Below are 18,573 nucleotides of genomic sequence, written 5' to 3' on the forward strand. Positions count from 1 at the left end.
CACAGCTCTACTTTTCCCTTTATGGTGGTTAATTGGAGATAAAAGTCTCACAGTTTCTTGTCTAGGTTGGCTTTGAACCTCAGTCTTCAGATCTCAGCCTCCTAAATAATACCTGGCAGATAAGATTTTTAAATGTCAAAAAAAAAGTCAAACAGACACACTGGAAATAAAGTCATGGAGAAAAAACACAGATGAATATCAATGATATTCAGATACAAGGTCCAGATATAAGGGTACATGCATCAAGAGGATATAACAAAGGAGGAGGCAACAATGGTTTATAAGAAATGTACTCATTACCTTACTCATGTAATTGTAACCCCTCTGTACAGTATTTTCATAATTAAAAAAAAAACTTAAAAAAAAAGAAAACATAAATGTACCCAACACTGAAAAAATAATGTATAAAGCAAGTGTTCACAGGTCTACAAGGGAGAAATAGCAATATAATAAGTCAATGATCTCAATGAATGAATAGTCCAAATAGCAAACCAGTCAGTAGGCAGCAGGTTTGAATTACACTATAGATCAGACCTAGAAAACATTTTGATCAGACCATTCAACAGCAGTTAATATACAAATTCTTAAGTATACACAGTTTTTCCAAGATAGAGTATATATTGTAACAAATTTCTGAACACTGAAATATTATCATGTGTTCTTACAATCTAGGTATAAAAACTAGAAGATCAAAGGAGAAAAACTGAAAAATTCACAAATTAATCAACACACTCGAACTACCAAAGAAAAATCTAAAAGTAAATAAAGTATCCTGTGACATATATAAATATGGAAACACAACATGCTAAAATTATGAAATTTAGCAAAAGTAGTTCAAAAAGAAAAGTTTATATAAATGTCTTCATGAGTTAAAAGACTTCCAATAAATGCCTGAAGTTTACACCTAAAAGAAATGGGGGTGGCGGGGGGGGGGGGGGGGGAGAAAAAGATATTTGAGGGTTGAAAATGAGATTATCTTAAGCCAAGATCTTCAATGGATGAAAGGAACTGGGTAATAGCTGAATTCCAGGGAGAATAAATAGAAAATGCATGACTACATTCTCTCTTTGACAGATTGACAGGTGGAGTTGGAAGCAAGGGATCCAACACACCCAGGTGGTACTGGTATGTGCTGGGCTGCTGGGTGGGGGAGGGGCATCTCCACCCAGTGGCCCCTGACTCTCTGCCCCTCCCCCTTTCAAGAGCCCTTTGTGATGAGGCCTCTGTGATGTAGGCTTGGGCCCACAGCCTGCTGGCAAAGGAGATTTATAGAGCAATTCAGATGATGGAGAATCCTCTCTTCAATCTGAAAAGCAGCAATGCCCAATGGCTGAGCCCCAGCTCCACAACCATGGTGTTGGATATGATCCTTGCCGTTGTGTGTGGAGTGGGACTTTTTCTCTTGTTACTGCCTTTTCTTAATCGAAAACCACCCTTACCACCACCTGAGGGAAAAAAGAAGCAGAGGAAGGTAAGAATCTTTCAACCCAGACTCTTCCAAAAGTAATCTTCCTCTTTATTTCCTTTTCTTTCTTCTTTCTTTCCTTTCTTTTCTTTTTCTTCCTTTCCTTTCCTTCCTTTCCTTATGCTTTTTTCCTGTCTCTCTCTCTCTACACACACACACACACACACACACACACACACACACATACACACACACACACACACACACATACACACACACACACACACTGCAATTTTCACTTTTTCAAATCAAGTAGAGAAGTGATTGAAATCCTAGGAAAGAAAGAAGACAGCCGTCTTCCACTCTGCACTGGCAGGAGGGCGAGGTGAGGGTACGCACCAGGTCATCCACTAAACTCACAGACCATCTATGCAGGGTCTTTTAGATGCCAAGGTAAAGTCAATCACCGGGAGTTTGTGGCTGAGAAGTGGGCTCCTGAGCACAGTTCCAAGGTCCCCTTATCATGGCAAGGGCCTGAGAGGGAGGGAAGAAAGGTATGTGATCTTTTCCACATGTTTGCTCACTGTTGGGCTGCTTTGAGGACGGCGCTGAGTCCCTGGGAATCTCTCAACAGACCCTGGAACCACCTACTGGCAGGCACCTGCAGAGGCCCCAGTCTGTGGTAGTGAGTAAAGAGAGAGTGGCTACAGGGAACCCAGGGTGGGTTTCACATAGGAAATCCCTCTTTGTGTTTCGGAAAAAACAAAATACTAGGACGCACGCCTGTAATCCTAGCCTACTCAGGAGGCTGAAATCCGAGAATCACAGTTTGAAGACAGCCAGAGTAGAAAAGTCCATGAAATTCTTGTCTCCAATTAACCACCAGAAAGCCAGAAGCTGTGGCTCAAGTGGTAGAGTACTAGCCTTGAGCAAAAAAGCTCAGGAGCAGTGCCCATGCCTTGAGTTCAAGCCCCAGGACTAGAAAAAGAGAAACACACACACACACACACACACACACACACACACAATATATATGTACATATGTGTATATATAGTAATGTAGTATATATAGTATAAGATATATACTATATATACTATTTAGTATACTATATATGCTATAGTATATATACTACATATAGTATATGTACTATATGTACATATAGTACATATACTATATGTAGTATATATACTATAGCATATGGTATATATAGTATATATACTATGTATATACTATAGTATAAACTATATATACTATATACTATTATATAGTATATACTATATATACTATAAATATTATGTATACACTATACTATATACTGTACACTATATATAGTATATACTATATATACACTATACTATACACTATACTATATACTAGAGTATATACTATATACACGATACTATATATACTCTAGATAGAGTATGGTATATTATATACTCTATCTAGAGTATATCGTATCGTGTGTATATAGTATATACTCTATATATAGTATAGTATATATAGTATATGCTATATATAGTATATATACTATAGTACATATAGTATATGCTATATATAGTATATATAGTATATGTGTAGTATATATCATATATACTATATATAACTATATATACACATATGCACTATATATACTATATATGTACTACATATATGCTATATATACTATATAATATATATTACTATATATAAACACATATACATATATAGAGAGTGTGTGTATATATAGTATATATATATTTAGTATATATATGATATATATGTGTATATATATATGGTGTTGTCCCTGAGCTTCTTTTACTCAAGGCTAGTACTCTACCACTTGAGCCGCAGTGCCACATTTGGCTTTTTCTGAGTTGTTTATTGGAGATAAGAGTTTCACAGACTTTTCTGCCTGGCCTGGCTTCAAAAAGTGAGTAAAAGGTAAGAAAAAACGAATTCCATGAATTCAATATAGAATGTCATAATGTTCAGAAACAATACCTGCTCCTTGTCTAGAGAGAGGAGACTGAGACTTGAACTCAACCTCCCATTTTCTTCTTGTTTCTCAGGATCATCTGCAGATATGGCGGTGGAAAAAAAGCAGGAAGAAACATATACCTCCAAAAGGTAAGGCAGTGCCATTCGTTCCTGAAGTCCAGAATTAATGCTGATCCTCAGGGACCAGAGCCAGGTCCCAGGGGTCTCTCAGGATGTAGTTGCAGAGGCCTGAGGGAAAGGCTCCTGGGAAGGAAATTGGAATTGTGGACATTTCTCGGGTCCTGTGTTTAGAAGGAAACTGTGATGGGTCTGGATTTGTTCCGTAGGACAAGGCTGTTTTACTTGAATAAGGCTCATGTTTTCTTAGATGATCCCAGCCTTTCTTCTACACACAACTGTAAAGACCCTGGAGAAATGACGTAGATGGAACCCTTTGTAAATGATAATAACACTACCCACCCACATACTTTGCAACCTCTGCCAGCCAGGTTCTTGTAATCTTGAGCTCCAGTGCATGGACTGCAGAGTCAAATCTCTTCTACATGGACATCCTGTTCAGGTTCCACTAAAGTCTCTCATCTCTCTCCATTTTCACTACCATAACCCAGTCTCCTTATTTCTAGCATCTGGAGTACACCTGAAGGAGATAAAAGAAAAAGAACAAAATGGCTCATGCTTAGAACAAATGAGCCCAAAACATCACCTGAATCCTGTAAGGGATCCATTAGAGCCACCAAGTACAGAACAGGATGACAAAACCCCACAACTTATGAGCCCCGAACACCACTCGGATTCTGCAGGGGATCAATTAGAGTCACCAAGTGCAGAACAGGATGACAAAACCCCACAACTTATGAGCCCCGAACACCACTCGGATTCTGCAGGGGATCAATTAGAGTCACCAAGTGCAGAAAAGGATGACAAAACTCCACAACAAATGAGCCCAGGACACCACTCAAATCCTGCAAGGGATCAATTAGAGTCACCAAGTACAGGAGAGGACAACAAAACCCCACGATCCTTCTGGGACACGAAAGATAAGTCAGAACATCTACAGGGTCCTCAGCAACTATCATTACCCAAGATCACAGATGATGATTTCCAGAAGAAATATGACCAACTTTTCTGGGGTCTCCCTTCTCTACACAGTGAATCCTTAGTGGCTACAGCCTGGATCCCCCAGAATTCTCCTCTACAGTCTCCATTTTTCCTATTCAATGGAACTTCAATTCAAGATAAAATATCTCCACTGCTTTCTCAAGTCCATCCCCTCTCCCATCTGGAGTCCCAGCCCCCATCCTTGATTCTGCCTATCTCCCAATTCCAGCCCTCATCTCTGGATCATGTCCATCAATCCTCTCTCCCTTCCCTGCCTTCTTCTCTACACCATCTTAGGGACTACGGAACATCTTTTTCTGTAACCCAAAGTAAAGTCCAATTTTTCAGTCCAACTGAAATCCATTACCCAGAAAAGTCTTTGCTAAGGAGACAACTAGAACCTGAGTGGGATTTCCCCTCAGTGGTCCAAACGTCTCAGCTACCTAGCTGTCCTATCACTCCTAGCCCTTCCCAAGAAAGCTGGGCAGTCTCTATCCTTCCTGAGAATTTGCCAATCAGCCCTGAGCTCCGGGGAAAACTGGAGCAACACATTCAGAAGTGGCTCGTTCAACACGGATTGGACCTGCCCCGCAGGATCCAAGAGTCCCTGGAAGCGATGGATTTTCAAGAGGAGTTGACAAGAACGTGCTCGGATAACATCAAGCCTGGCCCTTCTTGCTCCTTTATGTCGACCAGTGAACAGTACAAGGAAGTACAGAAGGTGAAGTTCCATTTAGACAAGGAGGTTGGCAAGAACTTGGGGCATATTCTGGGAAGGGCCCCGAAATACCCATCCAAGGAGGCGGAAGACTCCCCAGTGAAAACTACCAAGGTGAACTCTAAAGAATCCCTGAAGAAGAATGACTCGGTGAAAAATGGATCAAGATGCAGAGACAAGAACCTATCAAGAGGCAGAGACAAGAATCTACAAAACGACTCCAAATCTCATTTGGCCGGGAAGCTGGGGCGTAAATGTGAGGTCCCGCGGCCTGTGAGCATGCCCCAACCCTGGCTTCCTGCTTTGCCGATGCCTAACACCCACAGGCAGACCAAGCGTCTAGAATTTTCGGAGACTATGGAAAGCTGCGAGCCCACCTTCCGAAAGCTTTCCTTCCTCGACGCATGTACTCATCAGGCCCTGGAGGCTCATATTATAAAGCTTTGGGTGAAACACCGATGGAGCTTACCCCTCAAGGCCCTGAAACCCATTAATGTCTTTAAGCTGAGAAAGCCTCAGCTTTTGGCCCTTCCGCACTTCAGTGGTCCCTCCTCCTCCACCTGCGTATCGAAGGCCAGCTCGAAAGTTCAGGTTGCCAAATTCCTGGGGAAACCACCCCAGGCAAGCCCCAAAGAGAAGGTGATGGCTAACAGCAGTGTTCCCCAAACCCTGACTCCCCTTTCCCCCTCACCCTCATGCAAGGAGACTGAAAGACTCCACAAAAGAATCCCATACGGAGATGCCTATGGCTCCTCACCGCCCCCTCCAACTAGAGCAGAGGGAAAATGGGCTGCTCCGGTTCTCACGGGCAGCCATGTGCACAGCAGCTGTCGAAGAAAGTCGGTCGTGGGGACTGGGCAAGGCGGCCTAGAGGTGCCTACAAGATCTGCAACCCATGCTCTAAGAAAGCCATGCTTTCGGAAAGAAGTCACAAATGAGTTTGAACAGAGACAGAGGAATGCTGTGATCCAGGCCTCAGCCTACGTCACCGGTGTCACCCTTCCACACTGCAACGCCAGGGACATGCCCCTGGCCGCAAGTTATCTGGCTCCTCACATGTCAGAGGACGTGATGATGGAAACGCCCTGTAGCTCAGGGCAACATCAGCCCCATGTCGTGAAATGCCAAGACACATGGAGAAATCAGCCCAAAATGTATGCCTTTACTTACAAAGGGGAGGAGTATAGGAGACCAACCCCAAGGAATCATGACAAAACATGTGAAGAAATGAGGACCCCCAAACTCACTCCAGCCAGGAGAACGGAAGAAGCTCCAGAGAACAGAGCCCCTACTCCAGCTCCTCTGGAAAACCACTTCCAAAAATTCATGAGACGCTTTTTTCACTGGATGCTACCCAAGAAAACAATCATGGCAGAAGCAGACACCCTAGACAAAGACAAGCCTAAGAGTGCCCCTGTCCGGAGCCACCAAAGAGGGCAAGCTGGGACACACATGGACAGGAACATGGCCGAGGCACAGGAACTCATGACAGCCGTTGGACAGATCGTAGAAAAGAAAATGATGCTTCATCACAAGCTTTGCACCTTAAAATCAAACCAGTACAAAGAATACCCTCGAGCTCCCAACTGTCACATTCCCTCTTACCAGAGACCCTCCCACTACTCAGATCAAAGAAGGATGACCAGCTATGCAGCCACCAAGTGGCAGAGGTATCCTACCCAGGACAGGAAACTCAGACCCAAACAGTCCCTGAAGAGTGTCCGATTCAATGAGCAGCGTGGGGCCGAACATGCCTGCTATCCACCCTCCAAGAAGGCTGTGTCACCGCCAACTGCCTCCCCACACGGGCCAACAGTGCCAGGGCCCTCGAGCCATCATCAGCAACACTGCCCAAGGCATTGTCATCTCAGGAGAGGTGTCTTGTCTAGATCAGAAAATCCTTCTCCAGTCCTTTCCGTTAGGAAAACATGTCCCAAAGGAAAACTGTGATGCGTGGAAGAAGAAAAGACTCCACATGCTAGCAAATCCAGTTAATGTAAAGCCAATAAACATATTATTTTCCCCTCACAAAAGGTAGTGACTTCTGTGTCTTCCATGGTTGGTGTGGGCTTTAGCTTCTAGAGGGGAGGGAACAGGGTGGGGAGAGATGAAGTTGAGTTACAAACCAATCTCTATCCAGACATCCTTCATTGAGCTATATATTCAATGAATAAGGTCCTATAATACCACCCTGATGGAAATCACAACTATATATAGATATGTAGATTTATTTTATTTTATTTTATTTTTGCTGGTCCTGGAGTTTGAACTCAGGGCTTGGGCACTGTCCCTGAGCATTTTTGCTCAAGGCTAGCACTCTGCCACTTTGAGCCACAGCACCACTTCTGGTTTTCTGGTGGTTAATTGGAGTCTCAAAGACTACCCAGCCCTGGCTGGCTTCCAATCATAATCCTCAGATCTTAGCCTCCTGAGTAGCTAGGATTATATATAGCCACTGGAACCCAACCAAAAACTTCTTTTTTTTCCTGAACTGGGGCTTGGACTCAGAGCCTCTCACCTTCCTTGACTTTTTGTTTGTTTGTTTTTGATTACTGCTTGGAGTTCTACCACTTCAGCCATACCTATACATCCAGCTTTTTGCTGGTTAACTGAAGAGTCTTGCAGACTTTTCCACACATACTGACTTTGAACTGTGATCCTCAGATCTCAGACTCCTGAGCAGCTAGGATTACAAGCATGAGTCAACAGTGCTAATCTTCTAAACAACAAAAACTCTAAAACCAGTAAGGACATCCAATGAAGTCCCTACCCTAGGAAGTGGTTCAACCCATCCTCTGACTACTTTCTACCTTAGGCAACTCTAGGGACCAAATTTACAAAGGCCTCTTAGGGCTGAAAATTCCTGCAGGCTCCAAGAAAGGTCAGATCCAAGGAGCTTCACATGTCACAAAGTAGGTAAAGTGTGAAGGGGAGGATGCAAGGGCTCTGTGTTCTGAAGCAGGAAGAAACAAACACGTTTCTCTTGGCTCTTTTGGTGGGAAATAGAAATTTCCCGCTCCTGGGAAGTCCCTTCTCTCTGGGAAAGCTAGAATGCAAATGGGTCCTCTTAGTTTGGCCCTAATGAAAAGCTCAGAGTGGCCACCCCACCCCCTCTGCCTTTCTCCCACTCTGGAGCAGCATTAAAGGTAGACCTGATGACCAGGGAGGCCACTAAGGGCCATGTTTCCCGCAAATGAATGTTTAAACCATCCTGTCCACAGGTCGATGACCTTGGTCTAGCTCACATCTAATTCAACCCCAGGGGGAGAACCTGGGTGAGGAGAACAGGTAGGAGACTGTGTGTGAACTGATGCCAGGCATTGTGGGACCTGAGGGTGAAATGTGGGAATTGAAAGAGAGAAACAAAGTAAGGAGGCCCATAAATGGTACCGTGTGACCGTTCCCTACAAGTTTAGGAAAGGAGGTACTGAAGCCAAGAACTCTATCCTGGCCTCACCCCAGATTCCCACCTGCTTCCCATCCCAGATCTTTAGCTCAGATCCAGAGGATTAGCCTAAAGAGGAAGCAAAGCGAATCAGAGGGAGTTAATTTGTTCCCTTGCAGTGCTGGATATTCAAACCATTGTTAATAATCTGGTGATAAGAATGGGCCCCCATATAAGGGACTAGATTGGCACCAAGCCAGGAGGGCACAGGCCCTGATGCCTGGATACTAGAGCCAGGTCCTACTTCTGGGATCCTGATGACTATGGCAGCCTCCAAAGAGAGTGGAGTCAGGACTGGCAGGATTGGTTGGGGCCTGGAGCCAAGAGGTGCTGGAGGACATCATGAGAGGATCGCACAGAGCTGAGCCTCTGGCTTCAGGACATGCTACTCCTGGATACTGCTGTCTCCCTGAGGACACCAACATGCAAGTTCTGGACTGTGGGGATGCCGGACATAGAGCCATGGTGCCTGCCAAGAAAGGCACCAGAAACAGGCTACTCTGATGGACCAGTCAGAAAACAGGAAGGACAAAGTCCCTTTCTGCTACACAGCTTTCCATACAGAGCAATGAAAGCAGCAGTTGAAGACAGCCACAGGCACCTCTAAGTGGAAACTTCCCAGAGAGATTTCATGCACAGATAGCACACAGAGATCTCTCATTGTCACCTAGTATACCATTTCCACAGGAATCTCACAGGGCTCTGAGACCTCATGTCCGACCCTTGCAGACATTTTGAGTAGATGTCTCACAAAGACGACCTTCCTACAGAGATCACTCAGACTTCTCCATCCTAGTCTTCCCACAGTGACCTCCAATCCACCAGATTTCCAAATCCACACACACACACACACACACACACACACACCCCTCCCACAGAGCTCCAAGTCTACACACAGAGACCTCTCGTGTCCACATGGACACCTTGCAGAGATTCTACTGGTGGTTCCACAGTCGTGGGCTAAAAACTCACACACAGAATTCCTTTGGGAGTTTCAAACAGAAACGTCCCACAGAGATCACAAGGTCCTCCTTCAAGGCTCTCTGACAAGGTCCTGACATAAAGTCCTCCCACAAGGCCCTCCCAAGGAATTACCCACAAGGCCCTTCCACAATGTCCTCCCACAGCCATACACCAATAGACTTCCCATAGAGACCTCATGAGGAAACTGACCAGAGAGACCTCCCTATGGACACCTCAAGGCAGAGATCTGGCCCCAAGGCCTGCACTGCTCCACAGAGAAGAAGCACAGAGCTTTGGGCCAGAGACCTCACAGACACCCATACACAGACTTCCTATTCCTCCCCACACACCCCACAGAGACCCCTACAGAGACTGCAAGCTACCCCATGACCCTTCCCCACACACACACACAGACAACTCACATGGAAACCTCTCAGGAAGATTCTAGGGATGTCCTCCTCACACAGTTCTTCTTCAGGAGCCTGAGGGCCCGCATTCTGTGCAGATGAAACCATTAGCAAACCCTAGGTGAGATACCATAGTTGTACCTTTCCAAACCCTGAGGTACCCAGATACTGTCAGCCATGAACCAAAAATGGGGTTCTCTACTGGATCTGATTATAATCCAGTCAGGATTATATGTCTATGAAAAAAGTATCTGATCTATTTTATTCTACCTTTCTATATTAATGTGTAGACACAGTAGTGTTCAAAGAAGCCATTGTAAAAGATATTGGTACTTGGCTGGGAATGTGGCTTAGTGGTAGAGTGCTTGCTTCACATGCATGAAGCCCTGGGTTCAATTCCTCAGTACCACATAAACAGAAAAAGCCGGAAGTGGTGCTGTGGCTCAAGTGGTAGAGTGCTAGCCTTGAACAAAAGAAGCGCAGGGACAGTGCCCAGGCCCAGAGTTCAAGCCCCAGGACTGACAAAAAAAAAAAAAAGATATTGGTACTTAAACGCCATTGCAAATGTGACTCACGCCTGTAATATTAGCTACTCGGCTGAAATCTGAGAATCCCCAGTTCAAAACTGACTGAGCAAGAAAGTCCATGAGATTCTTATCCCCACTGATTTACAACAAGAAAGAGAAAAGAGGGAGGGGAGGGAGGGAGAGAGGGAAAGAAGAAGGGAAGGGAAGGGAAGGAAGAAAGGAAGGGAAAGGAAGGAAGGAAGGAAGGAAGGAAGGAAGGAAGGAAGGAAGGAAGGAAGGAAGGAAGGAAGAATAGAGAGGGGAAAGGAAAAAGCCAGAAGTGGAGCTTGGTTCAAATGGTAGAGCATTATCCTTGAGCAAAAAGTTCAAGGATAGCACCAAGGCCCTAAGTCCAAGCCCCAGGACTGGTACAAGGGGAAAAAAGGCAGAACTCACCTGAGATAAGTTCATTTTCTGCTGCCCCTGAAAGAATGTAGAGAATTGTGAAGGTTCTGTTAGGGACAAAGAAAGAAAAAGAGAGTTTGAAGAGGACTGGCTGCCTTATAGTTCCTATATCACCTACCTAAAAATATCACATCAGCCAGAGAAAAGGTTTCCTAATGGGAAATATCCATTTCACTCTGAGAAGGGACAGGAAGGACCATAGAAAGGTAGCACAGAGGAGCCTGTGTATCTTTGACAGGATTGTGTAGGTTTGTGTTTTCACTAAATAGGGTAAACTTTTTCTGTCAATTAACTAAAATCCTTTCCTTAAAAAAAGCAGTATAAACAAACCAGAGAATTGGTTAAACAAGCCCAGACACACACAGTTTTTTATTGTTGTTTTGCTTTTTTTGTCTACATTCATTAACTCTCTCTCTCTCTCTCTCTCTCTCTCTCACACACACACACACACACACACACACACACACACACACACACACATACACACACACATACACACACACAAAGTCAGCTTACTAATCAAGTTCTTATTGTCTTATTATCTTTACTCCATGACTTAGAATTTCCCTAGAAAGCTCTAACAGGACATTTTGTGTAAAGCTTTAAAACCCTTTTTAAAACCTTTTTCTTCTAAGTCAGTTGTCAGTTCTTACAAAAGATATTTTGAAGCTGGGTGTAGCAGCTCATGCCTACAATCCTAGCCTCACAGAGAGTATAAATGAGAGAGGCTCAGTCCATGCCAGTTGGGGCATGAGACAAGACCCTAATGACTAAAGCAAAAAGGGCTAGAAAAATGGCTCAAGGGGTAGGATACATTCTTAGCAAGAACAAGGCCCTGAGTTCAAACCTCATTACTGAAAAAAAATCAGACAGACAGACAGGGAGATAGACAGATAGATAGATAGATAGATAGATAGATCGATAGATAGATCGATAGATCGATAGATCGATGATAGATAGATAGATAGATAGACAGACAGACAGACAGACAGACAGACAGACAGACAGACAGGCAGGCAGGCAGGCAGGCAGGCAGACAGGCAGGCAGGCAGACAGACAGAAGACAGACAGACAGACACAGACAGACAGATAGAGCACTTGCTCTGTGTGAGTGAACAGCACTCTGCTTCGTTCCTGTTTCTGCTCTGGATATTTGTACAAAAGTCATTCATTTTAGGCTGGATATTTTTTGAGCTTCCAACACAGAAAACTCTACTACTATTTTTGTGACATTCTGTGTTCAGGAAAAAGCATTAGCTTAATTCAAAAAGATGCATGTAGTGACAAGACATAGTATGTTATGAGAATACCTCAGAAGCTGGAAAAGGGGAAGAAGGAAGGAACTGTGGTACTCTGCCAGCTGGTGGTTGTCTCTAGGTATCATGCCCTTGCCAACACGCCAGTAAATTGCCTTTCACGGCAGTCATCCATTCCTTTCAACCAGGTTATCACTTTCTGCAAGTTGGTCCATCATGATGGCTTCCAGACCAGATGACATCACCAGCTTTGACTCAGGCTCTACAGAGAATCCAGAACATCCTCTGAGCCAGGTGTGGTGTTACACACCTGTAATCCCAAAGAGAGGATCCCAAATTCCAGACCAATCTGGCTGCAGTGCAGTCAGCCTATATAGCAAGACTGTCTCAAGAAAGGAGGTTGGGGGTGGGGGAAGAAAGATCAGGGCCGGGCTCTTTTGTAGAATCTTCTACTTCTGCTCTGAAGCTCTAGGAGAAATCAATGTCAGAAGGGTTGACATAGATTTCCTGACATAAATTTCCTGCTTTGTTCTAGAACCTTTAGGACCTAGGCCAAGAGATAAATTCGGTCTTTGAAATGTTCATCTGATACCCTAAACCTGACTCTTGAAATTCACTGTTGCTATTAGCTAAATGCAACTACTGAATCCCTAAAGTTTATCAGAGCCCAGGACTTACTTTTTAATGGAGTGAAACAAAATAGACAAGTAAAATCAGCTTTGCCTGATTTCTTTTCTCAAGTTACCGAACACTTGGAAGTACAAACAGAATGACATGAAAGATAGCAAACCATGGGAATAAGTGTCTCATAATAGCATCTTACACTACCATGCTTATTGCAGACAACACGTAAGTGTTTGTGAGTTTTGTTTTTGTGCCAGTCCTGGGGCTCTCTACCACTTGATCCACAGCTCCACTTTCAGGCTTTTGTTGTTTTGTTTTGGTTTGGGTGGTTAATTGGAGTTAAGAGTCTCAGAGACTTTCCCTGATCAGGCTGGCTTTGTCTTGCAATCCTCAGATCTCAGCCTCAAGAGTAGGTATGATTACAGGTGTGACCACCTGCGCGGTGTGTGTGTGTGTGTGTGTGTGTGTGTGTGTGTGTGTGTGTGTGTGTGTGTGTGCGCGCGCGCGCGCCCTCCTGTCCACTGTCACCGTTACAAATCCACTTCCCATTCCCCCCAACCCAGGCAGACACGGCACCCCAATGGCATCTCAGGGAGGAGGAGATGCCCGCACACAAGCCCACCTGTCCCGAGGTCTCCAGGCCGTGAGAGCACTGCTAAGGGAGCGCGCTGCTCGGGGTCACAGCCCCGATGGAGACTTTTCGCTCCTTTGGTTTCCACCCTGCCTGACGTCCCGCCGCCCAACAGGAGGTGGAGTTGGATCTGCGCAGGCGCACACCGAAAGTGGGGTCCGAAAACTACAGTTCCCACAAACCCCTGCGACACGCGGAAGTCGTTTTTCTGTTTCCTTTGTGAATTGCAAGTGTTAGCTTGACCTTCAGCCTTTGGGCCTAGGTTTCTCCAAATTCACCAAGTTTCTGGGCCTAACAACAGCTGCAAAGTAAACCAACTGCACACAGACAGGTTGACATGACTATGACAGACAGGACATAAAAAGAAAGTTACTGTTACTTGTTAATATCCAGATGATGTAGGAAATTGTTGTTCTTTTGAAAAGACATAGACTGAAACATTTAAGATCAGGTCCTTATAAAATTTAGAGTAATTCATTGAACTGAGCTGATTGAACAAAAGAAAGCGGCTATGCCAAAGGGTGTTAAGAACTGTTCAATCTGACCAGGCACCAGTGGCTCATGCCTGTAATCCTAGCTACTCAGGAGGTGATCCAGCCAGGTGATCCAGGACAGGAAACACTTTGAGACTTATCTCCAGTTAACACCCAAAACGCTGGAACTGGAGCCTGTGGCTTAAGTGGTACAGTGCTAGCCTTCAGCACAAAAGTTCAGGAGCCCTGAGTTTGAGCCCCCAGGCTGGCACACATACAGGAAGAATTGTCAAATCTGTATGACCCATACCTATGATGCCCATTTTACTATTTTCTGTTTTGAGTATTTGTTGTTGTTGTTGTTTTAAATTTACACAGCAAAGGATCTGCGGACGTGTGGTATCCCTAAGGAAATGTGTTTTAAACTTGAAGCTCCCTGAAGTAAAGGTGCAAGCCAACACATCTCATGAATATATCTGTTACATAGAACAACATGTAACCAATACATTAGTTAACCATAGAACAACTATGGTTAACATGGGGAATAGTAGCATCTGTGAGTAGCAGGGGTTATCTGGGAAGGAGGGAAGGAGAAAGACTAGAGAGGGAAGGGTGCTAGCAGTTCAAAATCACACACACACACACACACACACACACACACACACACACACACACACACAGAGTCAACTAATTTGTCAAACACCAAGGACATCTAGATTTTCTGTTATCTCAAAGTTTATACCTTTGTGTAGTTTTAGTTTAATCCAATATCCACTGTGAAATAAAACTGATGAAAAGTATAATGTCTATGTTGACATATATTTGGTTATTGTGCATGATTTAGTGTTCCTAGATACCTTGTTGAACAGGCTGATTTTTCTTCCTTTTATTGCCTTTGCTCTTTTGTCAGTGTTATTTTGCTCATTTTCTTAATGATATCTGTACCAATCTACTTTTAAATTATTTCACCTTTATCACAATCTTTCTGGAACTATAGGTCTCTAATAATTCTTGTAACCAGGTAATATCAGCCCTCTGACTTTGTTCTTCAATATTGACATGGCTATACTGGGCTTTTTCCATTTCCAGATGAACTTAGAATTGTTTTTTTCAATATCCACAAAATAATTTCTTGAGATTTTGTTTGAGCGTTGTATGTTGCTATGCATTAATATGAAAAAACTCCTTATTAGTTCTTTATTTTGTCCAAGTTTTTAAGCTTACCCCAGACTAATCTAGATTGCTAGATTTTTACCAAAGTACTTCATCATTCATCTTACTAATGTAAGAGATGTGATATTTATTTCAAATATCTAATTGCTTTCCTATTTCAGTTGCTGGTTCACAGGGTTACAATCAAATTTTAAGACAATCTCCTATCTGTAATCTTAATAATAATAACAATAATTGTTTATTAATGACTCTTTTTAGTCTGTGTGGAGGAGGCATTTTAAGCATAGACAATCATATTATTTACAAAGATAATTTCGGGGTTTGTTTGTTTGTTTTTTGCTTCCCAGTCTGATTTTTTAAATTTAATTTTCTCATTCCAGTAGCTAGGGATGTTCTCCATCTCAGGGGAAAAAACATTTGGTTTTTCAGCATTATTATAATGTTAGTATTTTCTGTAGATATTTTTCATCAAGTTCATGAAATACTCATTCTCTTCTTCCCTTCACCTTCCCCCCACTATCTTTTCTCTTTCTCTCTCTTCTTTCTCCCACCCCTATTTAGGAAATAAACTCAGGGTTTTACACTTGCTAGGAAAGCATTCTGCCAGTCCTCAGAAAATTCTGTTGATCTCTTATTAGCTGAGAGTTTATCATGAATGGGTTTTTGAGTTTGTCAAATGCATTTTTAGCATTTATTGATACGATCTTATGATTTTCTTCTAATGTCAGTTGATATGATAGGTTACATTGGTTGGTGTCCAGTGTTTAACCCACTTAATAATCCTCACTGGTTTTGGTTTTTTTGTTTGTTTGTTTGTTTTGTTTTTGTCAGTCATGGGTCCTGAACTCTGGGTCTGGGTGGGCCCTGTCCCTCAGCTCTTCAGCTCAAGGCTAACATTTTACCACTAGAGGCACAGTACCACTTCTGGCTTTTTCTGCTTATTTGGTACTTAGGAATTGAACCCAGGGCCTCATGCATGCGAGGCAAGAACTCTACCACTGAGCCACCTTCCCAGCCCCAATCCTCACTGTTTTGTTTTTGCTTCACTTCTTTTTTCCAGTACCAGGGTTTAAACTTAGGGCCTCATGCTTGCTCAACTTGCTCATTTGGATGGTGCTCTGCAGTGACAACCATACCTCCAGCCTGGGTTTTTGCTGATTATTTTGGAGATGGAGTCTCTCAGACTTTTCTGCTCAGACTAGTCTTGAATTGAGATCCTCTGGATTTCAGTTTTCTGAGGTTTGTAGGAGAAAGCCATGATGACCTATTCCTTTTGTTTGATAGACATAGGCCTACTCTGATAGTTATTTCTGACTTCTGTAAATTATGATAGACTGTGTCTGAGAAGGAATTGGTCCATTTTCAGCTAAATTATCAAAAACATGTGGCTTTCTCATTAGATAAAGAATTCTAGGTTGGTGGTGTTATTCTTCCAGCATTTTTAAATATCCAGTTCACTCACATCTTGGATAGAAGTCTGATATAATTCTTATTACAATTTCCTGTTTGTAGTCTCTGTTCTACTGCCTTATTACAGGATTTCTCTTTTTGTTTTTGTTTTCTGCATTTGAATATTAGATGCCTCAGTGTGCCTTCTTTAATTCCCTGCTATGTGTTTGTTCTCTTTGCTTCCTAGATCTTTAGCATGGTGCCTATTATTGTTTGTGGAAAATTCTCAGGCATTACCACTTCAAATGTTATTTTTGATGTTTACTCTTCTTTCTTACTTCATTTTATTTCCATTATGTACATGTTATATCTTTTCTAATTATCTCATGATCCTTGGATATTTGGTTTCCTTTTGAAAAATCATGTTATCTCTTTGCACTTAACTTGTGGAAGTTTATAGTGGTATATATTCAAGCTTATTGCTTCTTACCCAATATATTAAATAAGCTCATCAAATCCTTCTGTGTGTGTGTGTGTGTGTGTGTGTGTGTGTGTGTGTGTGTGGCACATGCACACGCGTGTGCTCGTACTGGGGCTTAAACTCAAAGCCTCATACTCTCACTTGCTTTTTTGCTCAAGGTTAGCACACTACCATTTAAGTACACCTCCACTTCTGACTTTTTAGTGGCTAATTGGAAATTAAAATCTCATGGACTTTTCCTGCCTGGGCTGGCTTCAAACCACACTTCTCAGATCTCAGCCTTCTGAGTAGCTAGAATTACAGGAGTGAGCCACTGGCACGCAGCTTTACATTCTTTATTTTAGTGATAGTATTTTGGAACATGCAGCTCCAGCCCTCTTTGAACATATTGTTAGGCTAGGAACACTACTGGAGTTTGAACTCAGGTCCTTGCGCTTGCTAGGCAATCTCTCTACCGCTTGAGCTACTTTTGCCAGCCCGTTTTGTGGTAGTTATTTTTTGAGATAAGACCTCACTTTATGCTCAGGCCAGCCTGGACTCTTCCCCATGTCTTTTGGACTTCCCCCACCCTTTGGGACTAGTCTCAAACTTCCACCTCCCTAAATAGCTAAGATTACAGGCTGTAGCCTCCCTAGCAAAGCCTCTAGCTTTTGACATTAAAAGATTAGGATATAGTCATACAACCATAGACAGTTTGCCCCCTTCACACTCATTATTGCATTAATTTTTATTTAATACATAAGATTAAAAACCTACAATATTTTGTAGTGAATTCTAGCCTTTATACTTGTCCAGTCAATGGTGGATGGTTAATTAGCCATCTCAAATATTTCTTTTTATTATTTTTATTATGTTGTGGGTCGATAGTCTTCTCTATTCCCAGCTCAGGAGGTAAGATCGAGCAGATGAGAGCCAATAGACACTATTTTTAGCTCAGCCTTTTCTTTGAGATGCATTCAATGATATTTCAAATGTCAAATGAATCTGCCAGCTGCAGCCAAACATAACAGCGTGGAGAGGAAATACAGCCAAGAAGCCAATATGTGTTCATTCTGAGTGGATTCATCTGTGTGTACAGATGATATCCATTATTACCTGTGACCAGCATGAAGTTTTATCATACCATAATTTACCTAATATGTATTAAGATGGCAGGTATAGAGATAGCCACCAGACGAACAAAAGATTCATTAATATTTTTCTATAGGTAAATCACAGAGTTAAAGCATCTGGCTGCCATGATTCTTCCCAGCATCAATTCAGAGCCTAGAAAGTAGAGTTGTGAAATGAATCATTATTCTTTTCCATACTGTCAAAAACATCTAGTACTGGAGACGTTGTAGGGAAGTGGTAGGTAACCTATTTACAATCCCATTTTTTAGTTACTGTACTCAAATATGAAAACATTCACAGATGTCAATAGCCCAATGGGATAAATTATATTAGATGAGTCTATCTTTTCAAGTTAGTGTTATCTTTTGTATTTCCATGTCATCTCCCTAATGTTTTCCAAGACAATGTTTTGGCAGATGAGAGTTGATACAAATATTTGACACTGGTA

General features: G+C 42.7%; 1 protein-coding gene across 1 annotated transcript; it reads left to right on the top strand.

The window, feature by feature from the left end:
• Positions 1 to 228: 228 nt before the first annotated feature.
• Positions 229 to 7,149, top strand: LOC122124666 (spermatogenesis-associated protein 31-like). The gene is made up of 3 exons (XM_042699360.1): positions 229 to 1,471; positions 3,455 to 3,512; positions 4,007 to 7,149. Exons 1-3 carry the CDS (start codon positions 1,283 to 1,285, stop codon positions 7,147 to 7,149), a joined length of 3,390 nt encoding a protein of 1,129 aa, XP_042555294.1. The 5' UTR covers positions 229 to 1,282.
• Positions 7,150 to 18,573: the final 11,424 nt, after the last annotated feature.

This window comes from Dipodomys spectabilis, unplaced genomic scaffold, assembly GCF_019054845.1.
Source record: "Dipodomys spectabilis isolate Male_0828 unplaced genomic scaffold, ASM1905484v1 ptg000241l, whole genome shotgun sequence".
Taxonomy (NCBI): domain Eukaryota; kingdom Metazoa; phylum Chordata; class Mammalia; order Rodentia; family Heteromyidae; genus Dipodomys; species Dipodomys spectabilis.

Bases quoted from the DNA above. Each gene is read 5' to 3' on its own strand.
- LOC122124666 (XM_042699360.1), top strand. From the start codon at position 1,283: ATGATGGAGAATCCTCTCTTCAATCTGAAAAGCAGCAATGCCCAATGG. The intron at 1,472-3,454 runs GTAAGAATCTTT...CTTGTTTCTCAG, and splicing joins GAAAAAAGAAGCAGAGGAAG to GATCATCTGCAGATATGGCG. The intron at 3,513-4,006 runs GTAAGGCAGTGC...CCTTATTTCTAG, and splicing joins GAAACATATACCTCCAAAAG to CATCTGGAGTACACCTGAAG.